The sequence below is a fragment of the Poecile atricapillus genome, chromosome 3, assembly GCF_030490865.1.
Source record: "Poecile atricapillus isolate bPoeAtr1 chromosome 3, bPoeAtr1.hap1, whole genome shotgun sequence".
Classification (NCBI taxonomy): domain Eukaryota; kingdom Metazoa; phylum Chordata; class Aves; order Passeriformes; family Paridae; genus Poecile; species Poecile atricapillus.
The window spans coordinates 58,295,389-58,315,806 of NC_081251.1; the positions used below are offsets into that span (position 1 = coordinate 58,295,389).

General features: G+C 41.0%; 1 protein-coding gene across 4 annotated transcripts in view; it reads left to right on the forward strand.

The window, feature by feature from the left end:
* PLEKHG1 (pleckstrin homology and RhoGEF domain containing G1) overlaps positions 1-20,418 on the forward strand; it is a 126,988-nt gene that overhangs the window by 79,384 nt on the left and 27,186 nt on the right. For all 4 annotated transcript variants that reach the window (XM_058835540.1, XM_058835541.1, XM_058835542.1 and 1 more), the window contains 2 exons: positions 1,183-1,712; positions 18,567-18,667. In XM_058835540.1, coding sequence (XP_058691523.1) covers positions 1,183-1,712; positions 18,567-18,667 — 631 coding nt within the window. The remainder of the gene's footprint in view (positions 1-1,182; positions 1,713-18,566; positions 18,668-20,418) is intronic.

Genomic DNA, 20,418 nt, shown 5'->3' on the forward strand with positions numbered 1-20,418 from the left:
CCTTAAAGTTTGGGCGAGTTTGATTTGCAGCTTTATGGTTTCTTTACTGAAACTGTTGTCAAGAGCTGTAATTACTGGTATGAATTTTCGAAAAGTTGTCACTGGACTAAAATAAGGACTAAGCTACTGCTCTGTGGGTAGCTTCAGTATCGCTTTTCTTCCTAAATTGTCACAAATTTCCCTTTTTCACAGGACAGGCATTATGAAATTCCATGAGTTTGTGGCAAGGTTTTTTTTAGGAGGACACTTTTTACTGAAACAAAGCTTTGAAGTGTTGAATTTACCTGCAGCTACTTTTGGAGATTCTCATGCTGCATCACACACAACTTGGCCAGAGACAAATCTGCATTGCATGGTGGACAGTGTCCTGCAGGGCATTTTGGCAAGGAAAACAAAGCAGAATTGAAATGTGGACAGGAAGACAGACGTCTTATTTTATTGTTGCACTGATCTGAAAAACAGCTTTGGTTGTTTAGCAGGGGGTAATATTCTGGCTCGAGCAGAACAGTTTTAGAAACACTTATTTTCCCAGTAGAAAACTGAATTATTTGGCAGCACTCTTTCCTGTGGGGACACTTTCTTCAGAAACTACATTATTTTCTTTGGGAAATCATTCTGCTTTTAGTATTTTTGTACAAGCCACAGAGCTGGTAATTGATAACTGCTTTTAGTTTTTTTAAGAATGTTGGCTTTGCAGGATTCAAAATGAAGGACACTTTCTGGTATCACTGTTATACTTTCTTGAGGTTTCCAAACCTCCCAAACCAGGGTCAGGGTTCAGCTGGGAGATAGAAGGGATGACTACCAGTAAAGTTGTGGGGGTCTTTTATAACCTTAGGGAAAATGTTTTGAGTTCTGTTTTTCTCCTGTGCCAAGCCTGAGCAGTGGATGTGCTAGCAGCAAGCCCAGCCGACTGGCAGAAGAAGGATGTGCCAGAGATAGAAGTGTAAGCAGGAGGAATGTGGTGTTGTAGCCCTCATTTGGGGATCCACACAACCTAAAAAGCATTAGAGTTACAGTAACCCCCAAACCATATTGTTCTGGCTGTCTTTTGACAGATTTGTCTTTTTTAAATAGTTTTGGCTTTCTATGCAAAAAGCTTTAAAAGTATCTGCCATCAACTTCTGCATTACATGGAGCAACAACAATTAACCCAGTTCTTCTGTTTGTTTGTTTGTTTAGATGACTTCCACTTACCTCTTGATGTTGTACCTGTGACAGAGGCTCTTGACTCCAAGAAGGAGGAAGATTTGCACAAGGGGAGCAGAACTTTCCACTATTGTGAAAAAAACACCATGGACCTGTCAGACAGTGACCGTCCTGTCAGCTTTAGTTCCACTTCTTCCTCTGCATCCTCCAGGGACAGCCACTGCTCCTTTGGAAGTAGAATGACCTTGGTTTCGAACAGCCACTTGGGTTTGCTTAACCAGGATAAAGAAATGGGTGCCATCAAACTAGAACTGGTCCCAGCCAGGAGGTTTTCCAGCAACAAGACACACAAAAACTCTGTGGAGCAAGAGGATCCTGAGGAAAGCCTTGAGAAAAGGTCAAGCATGCCAAGGAAAGCAGAACCAAAAGGAGCAAGCAAAAACTGTGCGATATCCCTGGTCACAGAGCCCACCAGTCCAAAGCTCCTCTACGTAGACAGAGTTGTCCAAGAGATTCTGGAGACGGAGAGGATGTATGTGCAGGATCTAAAAAGCATTGTCAAGGTAGGCGGCTTAGTTAAGACAGTGTTAACTGTTCCATAATGCCATTTTTTACCTTGTTTGATTTCACAGTAGGACAGATGGACCTGGAAATGGAACCAGCGTTTGCGGTTCTTTATAAATCAGTGTAACATTGTTGTTCAAGTGTGTTTCTAGTTTTTATTTGATTAGATGAACCTGAGATGTTACTATGTGTTCATGAAGAAATAACAGAAAAAAACATCTTTGCAGTGAGCAAAGAGTGATAAATGCTTTGCAGTAAAAAATCTTATCTTTTTACATTTACAAAAAAAAAAAAAAAATAGATTGCATTGTGTCCTAGAATGTACAGCAAGAATCAAGACAGCTTTAACTGCCTCTGCCTCTTCATATGCTTTATCTGAAGGGTCTTACTGATTTTTCCCAGCTCTCCCTGAGCCCTAGTCCTGCAAGGTTCTTTCCTGCCTTTTCCCCGTCCCTTTCCAGCTCACAGCTGCAGTCTAGTCTCTCTGTGTCCTTGGCCTGTAGTATTGAATGTGGCATACGTATCTGCCGGAAAATACTGTTGCTTGGCTTTAATATGAAAGAATTCTGTTTTCTTTGATACTAATTCTGAATAGGTGTGGCATTTGTTAGCAGCACTGGAGTTTTTGTCCAATCCCTAGCCTAACATTTCCTCTTTCTAGTACAGGGAAAAATATAGAGGAGTCCTGTGGATTGTTCTTTTCACTTGGTACTTGTGTCCATGCCATCAACATTGTTCTGCTTTGCATTTTTGAAGATGACAGCTGAGTCCCTTGACTATTGTTTGTAGCCTACATGTTTAACACACAAAGATCTTAACGCTTGGTGTGTTGTTTGTAGAACTTGGAGCTCTGGTTAGGTGTATGTGGTCATCTGAGATGGGAGATACAAGCCAGCTGGAGACACTCTTCCCACCTGCAGCTCTAACCTGTGTGGACCACAACAGCAGGGGAAAAATGTGAAGGCTTTGGTAACTTAAATGCATGTTGTGATTAAAACATCAGTACCCCACGCCACAAAGTTGTCAGAAGGGTTGCTGTTTTGGCAAGATTTTACTGGTTTCTGTAGCTGAGGCTGTTTTACTACATTCAACTCTTGCCCGAGTTTCATTTTGGAGTGTTTAAGGTTGTCAGATGCTGCAGAACCAAGTCAGCTTCTGTGCATAGTAACCACTCACTAGGCATGACTTCCATGGTTTTAGAAACCTTAGCCCTCACTCATCCTCTTATGCTGTAAACTGTACAACTTGAGAAACTGAAAACTAAAATGTGTATCTTGTAACAGATTTTCCAATTATAAGCAGGAATACCAATAAACTTTCTAGAAAATACTTCAAGCATCACTACAGTAGGTATAGAGTAAATAATACAAATGCATTTTTAGTTACAGAAGAACTGAAGGAATTGTGAACCTGTGAAATGCCTAAGTCTATTTTCTGCAGCAACTAATAATGAATCTAGAAAGCTTTGTTGGAAACTAGACAGCTTATTTGAGACACTGAGTGGTTGGCAGTGGAGCTTTTCTTAGGTAGGTTCTGAGGATGCAAGGGCTTCAAAGGAGCTCCTTCCCAGATGGTGAAGACAGTGGGGAACCAGCTGCCTCAGCCTGTGTAGAATGTTCTCTTGGTTTCAGGGGAGGGAGGGGTGGCTGGGAGCAAACTTCTTCAGAAGAGCCCATTTTATATGTTTCTCAGGATTCCTTTCTCCATAAGTTACCTTAGCAGTGCTGCAGTAATTCACCCAAGCAAGGGTGGGGGGTTGTGAGAAGACTGGGAAGACTCCACAGAGATCTGTAGGAGTGCTCTAGCCTTATAGAGCTTGATTATCTGGGCCTCTTTGATTTGAGGCCATTTAGTTTGGCAGGCAGATAACTGGTGCTGAGCCAAACTAAGGTGAAGGGATGCAGATTGATTTGTCTTGTTTTCCAGATAAATATGGGTCAGATTTGGCAGCTGGTTGGGAAATGGGATTGAGAATGGGAAAAGGGAAACTGGAGGGAGGTCAAAGGAGAACTGCTGCCCAAGAAGTGTGTGGGAACTGAAGAGATACATGAAGGTGGGAGCTGGTGTAGGAAAGCATAAGCAAGTGAACCAGTGGTAGGTGGAGAGAGAGAAAATAATTAGCAGGAAAACAATGTGAGGAAATGAGGGAAAACCCAGGAAGTGGAAAGTCAAAGTACAAGATTGGATGGAACTGGGGCTCTCTAGTGAGTTTTCAGCTGACAGTCAGTACCACTGGTGGGGTCATCTGGTCCAACCTCCCTGCTCCCCACTCAAGCAGGGTCATCCCAGAACACATGGCACAGGACTGTGTCAAGATGGTCCTTGAATATCTCCAGTGAGGAGGACTCCAATACCTCTCTGGGCAATCTGTTCCAATGCTCAGTCACCCTTCCTCATATTCAGGTAGAGTTTCCTGTGCCTCAGTTTCTGCCTGTTGCCTCTCACCCTAGTTCTTGGCACCACAGAGAAGAGCCTGGGTGCATCCTCTTAACACTCTCCCTTCAGGCGCTTCATTGATGAGATTTCCCTCTGTCACCTCTTCTCAAGGCTGAACAGGCACGACTCTCTCAGCATTTCCTCGTAAGAGAGATGCCCCAGTGCCCTAATCATATTCACTGCCCTCCACTGGACCCACCACAGGAGCTTCATGTCTCTGGTGCTGAGGAGCCCAGGACACGGCTCTCCAGGTGTGACCTCATCAGGGCTGAGCAGAGGAACAGGATCACCTCCCTCAACCTGCTGCCCATGCTCTTCCTAAGGCACCCCAGAATACCATTGGCCTTCTTGGCCACCAGGGCCCACTGCTGGCTCATGGACAGCTTGTTGGCCACCAGGACCCCCAGAAGCTTATGTACACAGTCTAAAAGCAGTAAGGAGGGCCAGTTGTTTTTTGTTTCAGGGTGGGTTTTTTTTTTGAAGAGGGAGGGAAAAAGAGGAGGAGGGGCAACCTACATACAAAGAGTTGAAGGGGTGTCAGATTGATGACAGCATAAGGACAAAAAGGGAAAAAATCAATAGGTGCTATTTTAATCACCCTCTGCCCCTATCTGAGAATTATCAGTAGAGATGTTGTCTAATGCTTTTTGTCCTCTAGTAGTGGGAATTTGCTGATGCTACATTCTCTGTGAGCAGTAGAAACTTACTTTCTTGTTCTTGATTATCTCCTTGTCTTTAGTGTGCCAGGAACTGATTTCCAGGACTAGTTGAGCACAAATGACCTATTAACATGGGTGATTGTAAAATTACATGTAGGATCCTGGTACTAATCATAATGTCAAAAGTCAGCTCCTTAAGAGTTAGCTTAGCACAGTATTTTGGGCAGTGTCCTTTCCAACCTATGTTGTCCTTAGAACATGGAGTTGTCACACCTGAAGTAAAATACTGTGGAGGAATGGGGCAAAATGGAATTTTGTCCTTTTTTATGCTTGTATTGACCTAATGCTGTTAGGTCATTGGTAAGTAAATAAATAAAGTAAAAAGTCATAACATCTGCTGCTTTTTGAGTATGGGTGATCTTAACAGTAACAAGTTGGTAGACAGAAGTAGAAATAGATTTCATGGGATGTGGTTAATGTGATTTTTAAATGATCCTGGAGAGCTGCTGAGGTTTTTCAGTTTTCTTTCCAACTGCTGACAAGAAGCATTTGGGAGGCTTAGGATGAGTGAGGGGAAGCTGTACAGGTGCTATTTGGCACCTTTGCTCCAGGATAAGCATTAAAAAGCAACTTCTTTTCTAGCCAGTACAGCCATTTTGCCTGTGACCTGGAAGCACGGTTGGGTTAGGATTGTTTTGAGGCACACTGCTGTGATTCTTGCACAGGCAAGCATTGCAACAAGGATAGAGTGAACTTTTCCACCATTTGGTATGTTTTATCAGATGATCTGTTAAGGATAATTATAATTTTGAATGAGTGCAGATTGAAGCTTGTTTTGGGCAAGTTTGTGATGAGAAATTGGATACCTCTGCTTCCTGCTTGTGTCATACTGACAGGTGTACTGGCCAGGGCAAAACTGACTGACCTTTTCCTCTTCAGGACCTAGCCTGACTTTTTCAAGTAGTCATGTCGTTAGAATAGACCTAAACTTCAATTAGAGTCACTTACTGAAGAGATTTTTGTTTTCCCCCTGAGTAAAATGCTGTCCCTGAAGTTATAAAAAATCTGTGTTGCAATTTTTGCCGTTGCAAGTCACAGGAGTCAGAAACCCCCATTCATAATGTATAATGTATATAATGTGCAATAATGCATATAATGTATAATGTGTATAAATGCTTGTAACTGTAAAAGACATCAAAAATTCTGTTTTACCTTTGCAAAATGAAAGAATATTGCAAATGCACTGTTACAATATTTGCATCTGCACCCCTATCAGTAGAATAATACAAGTAAAAGGTCATTGATATCTATAGAATGACTAGAGGGGACTAAAGTGTACATTGTCAGTGTGTTTCACATACATTTAATGTAAACAGAGGTTGACCTTCAGAAATCTTGAACTCCATCTGAAATCTGGGAGACTTCATTTATGTGAATTAATTCCTCTACCCTTTAATTCAAAATGTGACCTTTTTTTTTTTTTTTTAAACCATCTCCACTGAAGTAGTTAAAGTCTTTGTCCTATCTCCTCTCCAGATCTTTTGTCCCTGGCCCCCTCCTTTTATACTTAAGTCTTCTCATTTGAAAAAGTCCCATTCCCCTCTGCCCAGTCTCCTGCCCATGATCTTGCTGCCTCTCTGTCCTAAGTCTTCTCTCAGAAAATCCCATCTGTATCCCATCAGTACGTTGACTCATTTCCTTACGTGATCTTTTGCATTTTAGTATTAACCTTTCTCATATTCTTCATCTCTGCTGATTCCAGAGCTCTCTCCATAGTTCTCTCAGCAGGCCTGAGGACATACTCATCACCATTCCTTATTTTTATGCCCTCTTAAGTACACAGAAGTCAAGAGGGGTGTCTACCAAGCTTTCCTTGGTTCCCATTTTGTCCTTCCCATCTTTCAGTAGTACTCCTTTATGTCTCCTCTGCCCTGAAATTGTACAGCATGCTTTTCTATACTGTGTGTGGTTTGCAGAGAGTCACTGAGACATGGGAACAATCTTTTCCATGTTCTTGCCTCAGAGGATCAGATCTGAGCCAGATGTTGCTCAGGCAGCACCTGAGAATGGCAGTTGTGGGTTAAGGCCTTGTGAATCCTGAGCTGAACCTTGCAAAGGACCATTGCTAGAAGTTTTTATTGAGGATACATGAATTTGGAGGGTATTTCTTCCCTCCGCCCCGATATGGCCAAAAATAGGGGAATTAACATTAAGGCAGCAAAAGGCATACTCTCAGAAACAAAGTCTCCATTTTGCTTGAATCTGCTGCTGTCTCTCCCAGAGACATGAGGATGTGGTTCATGTCCCTGCTAGTCTGCCTGGGGGTGCTTGTCTTCTCAGGGGGAAAGGTCACCAAAATTTTTCAACATGAGCAAAAAAGGGCATTCTTTCTCAAAAAGCCTCGGGGGAATGGCTTTGCTGAAATCTCCTAGAACAACTCATCAGGGAGGCAGGTTTCTGGCATGGAAAGCTTCACCTGAGGTGAACATGTCTGTTGAAGTTACATACCCCGTGTGGGGTGGGGACAAGCCTTTCAAGGGGAAATGTTGGTTGTTTGAGGGAGATATGTGTTGGGGCACCAGTGATTAAGGGAAACCCTTCTGAGAGGAAGTCAGTGTTGGAATGTTATTGTTCCCTGTTTCCTGTCTCCCGGTGCTGCAGCTAGAGGACGTCTCCTTCTGTGTTTCAAGCAGTTAGTTGAAAAGATTGCTCTGAAGACTGCGGAGTGCACATTGTCACTTGTGATGTGTCAAGCATAAAAGCATAGCGGCTTGTGCTCTGGGTTTGCTGGATAGTGTTGCTCTGAAAGTTAATTCTCAAAACCTGGGAATTCCAGTGTAGCTAAGGCATCCCATAATGTTTGTTCCCACATTATAGCTAATTTCTACATGTGACCTCTTTTTCTATGCCTGCTAACCTGAGAATGATACCTTTGGATTGCTGACATAAGTTGCATGTGAAAATTTAGATAAACAATTTAAATTCCATGAAACATAAGCATTATGTTTTGTATAAATGTAGTATGATTATGCAACAGTGATAAGTTTAACTGTGATTAGTATTTGTTACATTTTTCAGCTGAACTTTCTCACTGCTTTTCTTTCTTCCATGAAGAAAGAGCAGCATCAAATTCTGCTTGACCTCATTAGGGAAGGCTTGGCTTAAAAGCAAGGGAAGTTTTTTCCAGTAGTACTGAGCAATGACAGCTGAAACTGAAGCATTTCAGTACATGTCCGAGAGGTCTTCTTGAAGTTTGTGAATTTTGAACTTCAGAGTTACAGCAATATAAATCAGAGCAGGAATATGTTCCACTTAATTAATTTGTAATTAATTTGTAAGTAACTTTATTTGAGAACAATAATGTTGTGTGTTGTTTCTGGAGCTGCTGTTTACAAATCAGGACCAGTGCAGACTGCTGAGAAGGAAGGTGGTTAGGAACACCACAGGATAAGTTACCAAATAGGTGTAAATAGCTATTCTGGCTACCCTTAAAGAAATGCCTGAAGTAAATCAGACTTCTTTCTTCCGATGCACTGTAGGGAAAGCTCAGTTTCCCCTGTGGATGTCTTCCTTAGTATGAGCCATGTTAAACATCTTTAAACAACCTGAAGTAGTGGAAGTATACACAAACTGGTTTTTGTGTTTGAGTCAAACAGTTTTGGATGTGGTTGTTTCTGGAACTCCAAGATCTTGAACAAAAGTGTTTTTCCAGCTACATATGCTGTAAGCTTCTCATCTTATGTGCCCTTTAATGATACCTAACAAAAGCAGAAGCAAAACCCAAACCTCGTTTTGTTGGGCAGGATGGGAATGGTTCTGGGTTTTGGAAAAATAGGTTTTATAGCTGTACAGTAGGAATGTAATATGTTGTGGACAACCAGAAGTAACCTAATAAACAATTTGTGTAGTGTGAGCATCTGCCTATGCTGCGGCATGAACAGAGAGCTGTTTGTAAACTAACTTCACAGGAAGTATGCAAAACCATGGTTAAATATACTGAAGCATGTTTTTTCTTATCTGTATCATCACTACTTCAGTCTTATTTCTGCTAGCAACATTCATAAATTTCTTTCATTCACCATGTTCCTAAGTACTTGAAAGACACTGAATAAAATGTCATTGCTGCCTTCTGTTTCCTTCACCTGTATTTTGCATCCAGTTCTTATCTTACGGCTGCATTGTAGAAACTTGCTGGGAAAGAGACTGTCTTTGTCAGGTGATTGCAGAGCTTCACTGGTTGACTGGAACTGCAAATGTTTTAAGACATCACAAATGTATAGCCATAGCTTTGGGTTTGTTTTAAGGTCAGCTCTGTGTTTGGACAGCACAGAAGGGTGAGTTACACTGAAGTAATAAATGAGCTGTCTATTAATGTACAGTGAGCCTTTCTTAAGCTGTGGGTGGGAGAGAAGCAGCAGGGAGGGCTGCTGCTCTTCCAGGGAGCCACAGAATTGACGAAAAGCCTGGCTGCTATTGCTCTTGTCCTCCCTTTTGTGGCAGCAGGGTGTAAATCATTCGACCGTGCTGTCTGCAACCTCCTACCCACTTGCTGAATGTGAATGAATATAGATAAGAGGATGAAAGTTAATCTTCTGTTCCAGAAAGCTTTATTCTTTTGGGAGCAGGGAGGCAAGGGGAAGATATAATTTAAATATGGAGTGTGCCATTTAGGAATGCTGGTGGTGTGCAGGGGGCTCCAGGATCGAAACGCCTTTCCTGTGGCTGCACTGAGGCTGGAGTGGGAGGTTGTATCCCTGCCTAGGGGGATGCATAGAGCCCTTCTGAGAGGTCTATTCACCTCTGCCCTCCATCTTGTTGTTGCTTACTGGCCGTGGATAAGGAGCTCCACAGAAGAGAGCGGCAGCAGCTCTACAAAAGTTTGTAGAGTAGTCAGGAAAACTGTGCAGAAGAGGTCTGAGAGTTGAGAGGCAGGGAGAGGAAGTATAGCTTATGCTGCAAAGCTTTCAGTAAACATTACAGTGGTTTAATGAGATTATATATTTTTTGCAGAATGATTGGGATTTTCTGTAAAGAAATTTCAACATGTGGAGGTAATATCTTAAAGGCAAAGACATTTCTGCATTTTCAGCCAGGCCATAGTTTCTGGAATTTTCTTTGTGTATTATACCCATTTCCATTTTGGTCCATGGAAATATTCGGCTACTTTTAAAGTTGTTGTATCACTGTTATTAAATATTGCTTGTCAGTGAACAGTGTTCTAAGAATCCATGACCTTTAAGCTTGAATGCTTAAGAAACCACATAGTAGTCTCTCTCTTTTTTCTGCTCTTACCACTCCTGCAAATTAAGGTGTGGAGGTGGATGCTGTTTTTCCTGGTTCCATGAGAAGACTATTTTGCAAATAAGAGACTAACAAAGTTTTTCCTTGCAAACCATGCACTGTAAAGTTCCATTTCATTGTTTTTCATATATTAATAAGAAAAGCCATCCAGAAGTCTCTGGTAATCATGTGGTTACTAAGGTTAAGATAAACACGTGTTTAGGATGTGTGCAGATTTTCTCCATTTTGCTGGGTTTGCATTTTCATTCTTTGGAAAACAGACTCTTTCAGTTTCCTTTCTTGTGTTTTAAAATAAACATTTCTCTTCTGGAATGTCTCATTTAACTTGTAAGCATATTGAGATCTCTTTTTAAAAAATGTTAGCATTCATTTGCTTTACAAATTGGGGAAAGTTTATTTAACAGGGCAAGGGGCTACACCACAAGGCTCAGGTTCTTTTCCTGGGTGATTTGTATATTAGAAGGCCAAATATGCCTTAATAATTCTCAGTGTTTTGTTTGATTATGGTTCAATAAGTTTATAATCAGACCAACTAAAGTGTGTTGTGAGAATTCATTAATAGATGTCCTGATGAACTTTATTTTTTTTAAATTTATAATTACTAAACACTTCCAGCTGATGCTTTTTTGAGTATGACTGAGATTATTGAATGATGGTGGTGATGATCGATACCAGCGAAGTAGATCTAGAAATCTTTACAGCACTTCATCTGCCTAGCAACCTCAAACTATTTGACATCCTAATTACTATTAATTATTTTCATGTGGCTGTTTTCATTACTGTAGCTTATTTCTTCTGTGTTTCCTCTTAACTTCAGAAAGGCATTAGATGAGAGACTCACATAATTCCTTAATGATATGTCAGTAAACTACTAATAGCATTTGTAATTCCATGATCTCCACCTGTGCTCTGAACTTGCTTCTTACCACACCTCTGAGCAGCAATTTTGAATTGAGTTTTGAGCTTCTGGGGAAAAAATCTTGTAGCTGTGATGTGGCAGTGGGCGCTGGCTGATAACTGAAGATAAACGTGGGACATGGTTTTAATCGGTGGGTTTCAACTTCAATAAGTTAGTGTGCTGAAGTTTCTGAGTGGGGTTTCATGTGAGTTTCTGTTCCTGGTGATTTACCCATAATCATCTTTACAGATGATGAACCATTTACAGGACTTGTCTGTGTACAATCCATCAATCACAGTTTCAATTTGAATGCTTTTAATGCATCTCTGTCAAATTACAGTTGGATTTAATTGACAGCCTGCCTTCCAAGTTGTCTTTTTAAGATGGGAGATTTTAGCATGGAATTCCTGCAGTTGAACAAAGGAATATTATTGAACTCTGACTGTGTTTCGTTAGAGCAAAAATTCACTATGACAAAGAAGGCAAAAACCCATGAGAGCAGTCCATCTAGGCAGGCTGACAGTTCAATGCTGGATCAGCTGGTGTCAGGTTTTGACCCGCCTAGAGAGCTTTATAGGCACACAATTCATGCTAAAATGTCTCATGGGACACAAGAAGAAAGCATACACTGGCAAAAAGAAAGGACATAAGACCCTGGACTGGTGGAGTAGGCATTGTAGGGCATGTGCCTCCTCCCACCCCAGTCCTAGAAGAGGATAGATGTGGCATAGTGCTGGAAATTGATACAGGCATCCTCTGACACTGGGGCAGGGGCAAGAGGATGCGCAGAGCTTGCTTTAAAGGCTCAGGCTCTAAAGCAGCTAGTGGAACTCACAGCTGAAGGAAGCTGTTCTGCTATCTCCCAGCCATGCACGCTGGTAAGGCAGTTGTCCTTGCCCAGGGCCCCTATGAATGGATTTAGTGCAACAGAGTGTTGAGGGACCTCTCACTGACAGTTTTCCAGGGCAAATTCTTTAGTTCATTTCCTGAGATTAGCTGTGCTCTGATAGCTTGAAGTCCTGTGACAAGATCTCCTGACTGTTAAATTGTTGACATTGATGTGCCCTAGAAATTTCCAGCTTTGTATATGACTATGGCTGTGCTCATGTCTGTATGGGCACAACTGTTCAAAGGCAGCCTAAACCAAAGAAAGTGTGTGTTTTCAAGGTGCAAGGCATAGTGGTAGGACTCAGGAATTCCTCACTGCTAATTTTGGCTGACACATAACTACCCCTGTGGCTTCCCATGCATGTGGATGAAGCCATGGGGACCTACTAGGGGTCACTACTTCCAGGCCTTAGTAGTTGCAAATGGGGCAGTGTTTTAACCTCCATAATATAGGTGAGGAAGTCAATTATCAAATATCTGCTTCTCAGGAATAGCTACATAGAAAAAAATTACTTTTTTAAAAAAATCTACTTCTCTAGGTAAAATTTAAGTTAATACTGTTAACTTGTTTATGAACCCCTAATTGTGTGAAGCGTAGGGAGATCTCTGTCCTAATCACCTTAGTCTGCAATGTTAAACAGTGGAAATAAAACCTACATGTGCTTCTCTATTTTTAGTCTTTCCTCATACCATGTTCTCACAAGTGCTCCCACCATCAATCTTTGCCCTTTCTACATGCAGTCAGTCAGCAGAGTATCGTCTTACTGTGTCACGCTTTATTGCCGCTACCCGCGGGCTGCGTGTGAGCCAGCTGCACGTGTAGATTTGCACTTCTGAGGAAGCTGGCTGGAAGCACAGGTGAGCTTGGTATGGATCCTCCACCATCTGCCCAGGGCCTGGGGAGAGGGCTGGTGCTGGCAAGGTGGCCTCCTGCCAGCTCAGAGACTCCACTCTTCTGTGGAGTGTGGGTAGTGGAGAGGAAAGAAATCAATCACAAACCACACCTAGTGTCAGACTGCGTAAAGCAGATGGGTTACTTTGGCTGCTCCCATTTGGAGGGTGGCTGGCTGTCAGTGCTGGGAGGTATTCTCCTTGTCCTTTTCCCCTGATGGCAGAGTTAGTGCTCTCCAGTCATGTCCTCTGACATGTAAGCATGTCCCCTAAAGCCCACCTGCAAGCCTCCGAACACCCATTTCCCGCAAGGGCAGAGCTTTGCTGCTGCTGACAAGTGGCAGTCTTACATGCGAGGTACTGAGGGATACAGAGCAAATAGAAAAGATGAGGAGGAGGTACATGGAGCACAGGAGCTTTCTGCTCACACTACTGAAGGGAGTAGAGGCTGTGTCTCCAGGTCTACCTTTTCCTCAGAAAGACCCTGGCTTAGGCTGCTGGTCAGTGACAGGACTGTGCCTTAGTGGGCATTGCCCCAGGTAGGGACAGGTCATGAGGTTTTTACAGCTTCAGGTGTCTATCCTAATGTCTATATATATATATATATATATATGTCTACCCCCCACCAAATACCAGTAAAAGCAGGAAGTAGGAAGACATGCTCACAGAAATTTTTTCTTTTATTTAGGTTTCTGGGTTTACATGTAGTCAGTGCAATCATTTTTAGGTTTCAATCCCTTGGACTCATATAGCCAAAGGAACCAGAGCAAGATAGCAAAGTATGCTTAGTATACAAATGCACATTGCCTTTGCAGAGCACACCAGTACTTTAAATAATTGAAAAGAGCTCCAATGAGTTACCCTGACCAAAATTCATCATCCTTGGCCACCTGTTGTGTGGATAGCATGCTATTCTCTGAACCACAAGGCATTCAGAGTCTGCTGCTATACATGCTGGATAAATTAATAAATAAAATAAATAATGGGGAAAAAAGAATAGGAAAAAAATCAGGCAGAAGGTGAATTGGTACATATTATAGTTATCTGTGTAATTAGCAGAATAAGCACTGAGAAGCACTGTATGTCTGTTCTAGTGTGCGTCTGTTGCCCAACTTTCATAGTTTACAAGTGTGTGGCTAGTTCAGGCAGCATGGCTCGAGCTGGCAGGCTACAAACAGGATCCATTTTGTGGCATGGCTTCCTCTGGCCTGCATCATTTTCCTCCAAGTGGTGTGGAAGTAGTGCTTAGGTGGCTGAGGCTGCTGAGCTGTTTCAGTGGTTCCTCTTCTGCACATCTGATTTTGACCAAACACATCTGTGTTGGGTAGAGGGGAGTTGGGAAAAAAATATCGCCATGAGTATGGTGCATTACCTAAGAGTAAAAACTGCTTTACTAGTAGCACAAATCTGTGGAGTATCAGAAAACTGAGGATCTGAGTGATGCTGTGGCACTGCCTGGATGGTGTCCTGCTAGATTTAATATTACCTATTCCTCCTCTGTCTGCAACACTACTAGAAGTCACTGAAGTTTTGATAAATACCTGGTTCTAAATATTTTTAGGTCAGAGACTGAGGTTTTGTGATGTAAGTCCTCAACTCTTGAACCCAGAGTGTGTTGCTGAAATGAGAGTCATAGGACAGCTTTACTTTCTCCTGCAGCTTACTTAGGCATTAGGAAGCAAAGTTTCCTAGTGGGTAGAATCCTTTTTTGATTCTTTTTTGGTATTGATATTAAATCAAATTTTCAGTCTTGTGTGCCTGCCTCTTGGCAAAGGTGTACCTGTGCAACTACACTGCTCTTTTAACAATTTTGCTTATCTTTCATGATACTTTCATATGCACACTCCTATCCTGTAAAGGGATTACTAAGAACTTGTATATATGTTTCTTGCAGAGCAGGATAAAATTTGATTCTCGTTTTACAAGGCAGTGTGGCTTTTACCCATTTTTTAAAAATTAGTATGTTAATATTAGCAATAATATTATTCATTTTAATGTGTAATTTTAACATTACCACAGTAATGACTGTCTTATACTGTGGTCTAAACAAGAACAGATGAAGTTTTGTAAGTTAAGCGTGTGTATGTGTTCAAAGGAATACCAAGGTGGCTAGATGAAAATGTCCCACCGATTTGCATTTGGTTTCTAAAGTTTGGTCATGGAAAACATTAATCAATGTGTGAAAATAATTTTGCTCAGTTTGTGCTTTTCTTGACAATTTTCTCTCATTTCTGATTCATATAATTATTTTTTTTAGCCTCTAAGGTTAGTGTTTTCATAATTTTATTCCTCTAGAGGTCTTTTTTTTTTTTTTTTCTTTTTTTTTTAGTGATTGTGGAGGAGGAAACCGTAGTTAGGATATGCAGGTTCTAGCAGACATTCCTTCTGATGGATTTGGCATGATGAAAGACAAATGGGGAGAATGTCAAACCCAGCAAGAAAAACAGGGCAATCTGGCAAGATTCTCCTAATTTTTGGAGAGTTTCAAGGAAAAGGGAGGAGAAAATTGTGCAATACCATGAGAGCAAACCATGGTAAATCAATCTAAGGAGATGGACATTTGTGAGGGTTTTTTTTTTTTTTTCTCTATAAAGTAAGCTAAGTGTTTATGCCATAACTGCAGAGAAGCAATAAAAGGCAAAGGTTATAAACAAATCATTTGGTGCCGACAGAGGGTTCATAGATGCTGACAAGAAACAAATAAAGTGAATAAGGCCGGTACTCTGTTCTGATAAATTTCATTGATTTCTGCACCATGTCATTACGTTTGCAGCCTGCCCTGTTATCTTGTAGCTCCAAGACCTTTCATTACGGCTCCAGATGATAACAGCTGTTGATACACAGCAGTGACTACCATGGGGGTAAAGTACCATTTGCTAAGAAATAATTAGGAAAACCCCCACGTCTGGGTAGCTTTGATCTGCTTGTGGTGTTGTCCTTGCAGAAGACGTTATATGCCAATACTGCATCTGTTTCCTGGATGAGTTCATGAAGCCTTTATGAGAGCACATGTGCACTATAAAGCACTATAATCAGACAGGTCCAACTGGCTGAGTCATTGCAAGCAGCATGGTGCTGTGCAGGCCTGGTCTGCAGGACACCGATGTGTTAAGACTGTCCAAGGTCCACCTTTTTCACAAAAACTTGGATATCTGGGGATTTTTGCTGTGTGCCTACTTCAGGGATCTGCTTACACCAATAACAGCAACATAAACATGTCTGTAGTCTTGAGTCAATAATATTGATGAAGATAGAAAGCTAAGCCAGGAGAGCAGTCCCTGAATTGTGTCATTTCCTAGCAGTGTGAGGTGAAGTGTAAGGTGGCTCTGAATCCCAAGTGTTTTAAACCAGTAACCATTTTGCCTTACCCTAGGTAAGAACAAATACACCCAGTTGTTTGTGGTTTGTTTCTGATCTGAGGCTGAATGAGGAAGGGGTCCTGAAGGATGGTCTGAAGGAACTTCTAGCAGAAGGGAGCTCTGGCTGTGGGTGTGTAGTGTACATAGGCTGATACTGGCATATGTTACAGGAGTGCAGGAAAACTGGCAAAGCACCTGCTGGCTGCTGCTTGGCAGCAGCATTAGAAAGGTTACCTGGTTCCCTCTTTCTTACTAGTAATTGGTAAAAGACTGAGAAGAGTACGTATGTGTGGAGGAAAATTACCTCAGGGTAAGAGGACAAAAGGAGTTAGAAACCAGGTCATGCATATAACACTGTCTACAATACTAGAAGTAACTGTGAACTGTTTGTTGTTTTGAAGAAACCCAAGCTCCAGCTATGCTGAGATGAATGAATTGGAGAGGAACTCCTCTTTATTCATTAAATGTGCTGTGTGGAGTTACTTACCGTAAGATTTCCATTCCTCTGCAGCCTAACCTTGTCATATCAGCTCAGGGTGCTGCAGTGTCCCTGCAGTGCTAAAATTGTTTTCAGAGGATTACAATTCTGCTGGAGCTTTTCTATTCTTTGCTTTTAAATGATGAAAGATGTGTCTGTGGTCAGAAAAGCTTATTTGTTTAATACTATCACTGGAGTAGACCTGAATATATTATCTACTTCTGCCTTTGACCCAATGTACTGCTTTGCTGCAGTCCTGTCTGCCTCACCATCCTGAACCTTTTCACTCTTTTGCAGCTTATGAGTATAAATAAAAAGCTGAAGTTCAGGGGAGCCTGTGGTTGTGATTCCAAAGACTTCCTGCACAAATATATTTCAAGGTCAGGTGTGGACTCTGAGGCTGTTGCCAGCCAGGAGGGAAGGTGGAGTAAGGTTGGATGCTATCGCAGGAGATGACATAGCTCTCCAGGGACTTGTCTGCCTATTGCCACTCGTTGCTCTTCTGAAAGACACTGAGATTGCCTTGGAATAGACCTACTTGTTTTCCCCCCCAGAAATACTGAGTTTTGGGGGTGAGGAGGGCTACCTTTAACTGGAGGTGATGACAGAGTGTGGATTACTGATAGGGGGAGGGGAAAGGAAGTTTTGCTGATACCTGAACCTGAATCTTGGTTACACCTCTGGCTTTGCTGACACTACTTCAGTTGAACAGAAGGAGGCTTAAATGCTGTAATTCTTCCTTATGAGGACATCTAGAAGTCAAAAGTCAGATCTTTCCTTGATTCAAATCCTTTGTCTTCACAGAATTTACACAGAGAATAAATCTTGGCCGGTGTATATGTTCTATAATACCTTTTTCTACATGACTCTGGAACACAGTTATATCTCAGAAGTTTTCAGGGTCTTGTTGGCATTTTGCAGGGTTCTTTTCTTGCAGCACCCTGGAATACTGTGTTGTTTTTGGGAGGTTGCCATACCACATTGTCTAGCCACAGGCTAGAGGATTTTATTTCTTTTTATTTCACATTGTTTCAGCTGTTTTCACTTTTATTTCCATACTCCAGCAGAATTTTTTCATGAATGTGGCAGTACATCAGGTTTCTTGTTTCGTGAGCTGTAGTTAGTTAAATAGCTTGCTGAATTTGCTTGCCCTTATGTGAGAATTTTAATACCGTAGCAGCAACAGAAAAAAAGGTGACATTGAGCTCTTATCAAAGTGAGGAAAGAGGTGAGAAAGTTATTCTCCCAGAACACTGCTGATCTGAGCATTTTCTAGCTGTCATGTTCTTATTCAAAAAAAGTCCCTGGATGAGAGTCTATCAAGACTGATGTCTTGTAAGTTCAAAATGAAATTTTTGCTAGATTAAATAGCAATGCTATTTGCATTACTCTATGTGTGGTAAATTGCATGGACATAGATACATTGAGATCTGTCTTCTACATACCCTGCATTCTTCAGGAACCATGATTTTTTAAAAAGTAATTTTTTTCAGTGGTTGCTTTTCCAAGCCTCTGTTGCTTGTGTGCTTTCTGTTCTTCATTATATAGCTTTTCTGTTTATAAGACTGCATTAAATGACATTCTTCATCTCTTCTACATTTTTTTTTTTGTCTTTGAGCCAGCCAGATGATCAATTAAACTGTCACTGTGAATGAAATTTGAAAACATTTGTTTATCAGTAGCAGGAGAAACATTGGCAGTCCCATCTAAGAGGTATAACCTGGCTTTCAGTCTTTTGTTATTTTCTTGGTTTCAGGGAACAGATAAGTACTGTTACTGTTCATAATAGAGTGACTGTTCACAGAGGGGCTGCTGAAGGCTTTATTGTAATAATAAGGTGAAACTGATATTCAGAGTCTCATCTTGTACAATAAAACATAGCTCTGTTTACTGATCTAGGAAAGGAGGAAATGTCTGAAGACCTCCTTCTCTTTCTCTTGTAGGATTACCTTGACTGTATCACTGATCACACCAAGCTCTCCCTGGGAACAGAGGAGCGATCAGCCCTGTTTGGAAACATTCGGGATATCTACCATTTCAACAGGTAAATTCATTTTTAACTAAATGAAAACATTTCAATAGCCTCTGTTTAACGAGAGGGAGCAAACCAGCCAAATTCACTTTTATCACTTTAAAACAGCTAAGATCTATAAATTGAGAAATTACCTAATTTTAATTCTAAGCAAAGTTGGTTTGCTGACAGATTTTTTTGGCAGTTCATTTGATGCATCAAGAGTGGTCTCCGTGTACTTTTTTCCCTTTATGCTGGGTATTTACATGAATTTAAGCCTAACCTGCTCTGGGCTTTAACTGAGTTTAGTGCAAGACCACTGTAGAAGAAATTCTTGCCTTAATGAAGAGGTGATTTATTCCTACTATATCAGCTCTTTTTGTGTACCCACGTACATCACCCAGGTCTGGCTTCTGTAGTGCTTTATGCTACTAGGTACTCCCTGAATTAATTTCTCAAAAATGTATTCAGGTACCTTTTCTTCATTGAAGTTTTTTGTTCAGTGTCTTTCCAGCCTTCTCTAAACCTCTGCAGATGGAATTCTAGTGTATGTTGGGAGCCTGAAGTAAAATGTCTTGCTTGCATAGCTAGTGCCCCATTGTGTGGGATTTCAGTATCTGCAGTTTGAGGAGCATGCTACTGCTGCTCTTCTCTGAATCCTCTCTTACTATAAAAATTACTAGCTTAGTTAGCATTTAAGGAAAACCTGACTATTCAACCAGTGCAGGACATATGTCAACTTTATTGACATAAAGTTCCCACATCTTTTATATACCAATACTGCTGTAAAAGCTCTCTTAGGTTTACTATAGTTGACAAAACATCTCCCAAAGTACTGTGTTCTTTGAAAAACAACAGATCATTTAATTGAATCAAAAGAGGATTCTGAAGTTGAGCGCTTGTGTCAAAGATCATCTCCAATGTTTTTCCATCATCATGGGAAATTACTTTTAAGGGCTTCAGCTGCTGGGATTACTGTTTCATGTTAAAGGAAAGAGTGAGAATGGATCTATTCAGAATTTATAGACAAAGATGAAATCTAAAGTCTTTTCCTGAAGCTTAAAATAGCTACTTGCAGGGTAATGGAAATATGCTTAACTAGAAAGCTGCTGTGTCCTGCTTCAGCTGCAACAACTGACTTTACTGAATGTCTAACAGCTGGAAAATACATAGTGGGAGCATGCTAAAATAGGCTTGTGGACTGTTTTAGAGCCATGAGACAAAGAATTTGAGCTTACAGATTCCCAGAGGTCACAGAATGGAAAAAAAACAGTCCTGGCCATTATATTTTCTGATCCTTCAAAAGACTTGATAGCTAGGATGCATTTCTGCCAGCTTCATTGCAAATATTGCCTACTGAAAGTACTTTCAAGTATGATCAGTTGTTATACAGAATTACTGAGCTGTGCAAAAAAAAAAATCGCAGCAGTTAAAAAGAAAAAAAAAAAAGGCAGTTTTGGGCAATTTTAGAGATAGATATGTTAGAATGGTTAGAACTTACTGGAAAGTTGTCCAAAGCATCTAGTAAATTACTAATGTATTTCAGGCCACCTGATATAAAGTTCAGCTTGGAAATTGTGAGTTCTTAAAACTGAACACTCGCTGTAGATCCCAATATAGCGCCAAGGATTAATTTACTCCTGTGTGAAATTTGGCATGTAGCTTCTGAGTCCTAAACATACTCTAGAGCCTTTTTATTTATTCTTAGCTTCAGAAAAAGGTCCAGTTGGAAGTTCTATATTAGTCGTTTCAGATGTATTTTGTGAGCATGATTTTATAGATTT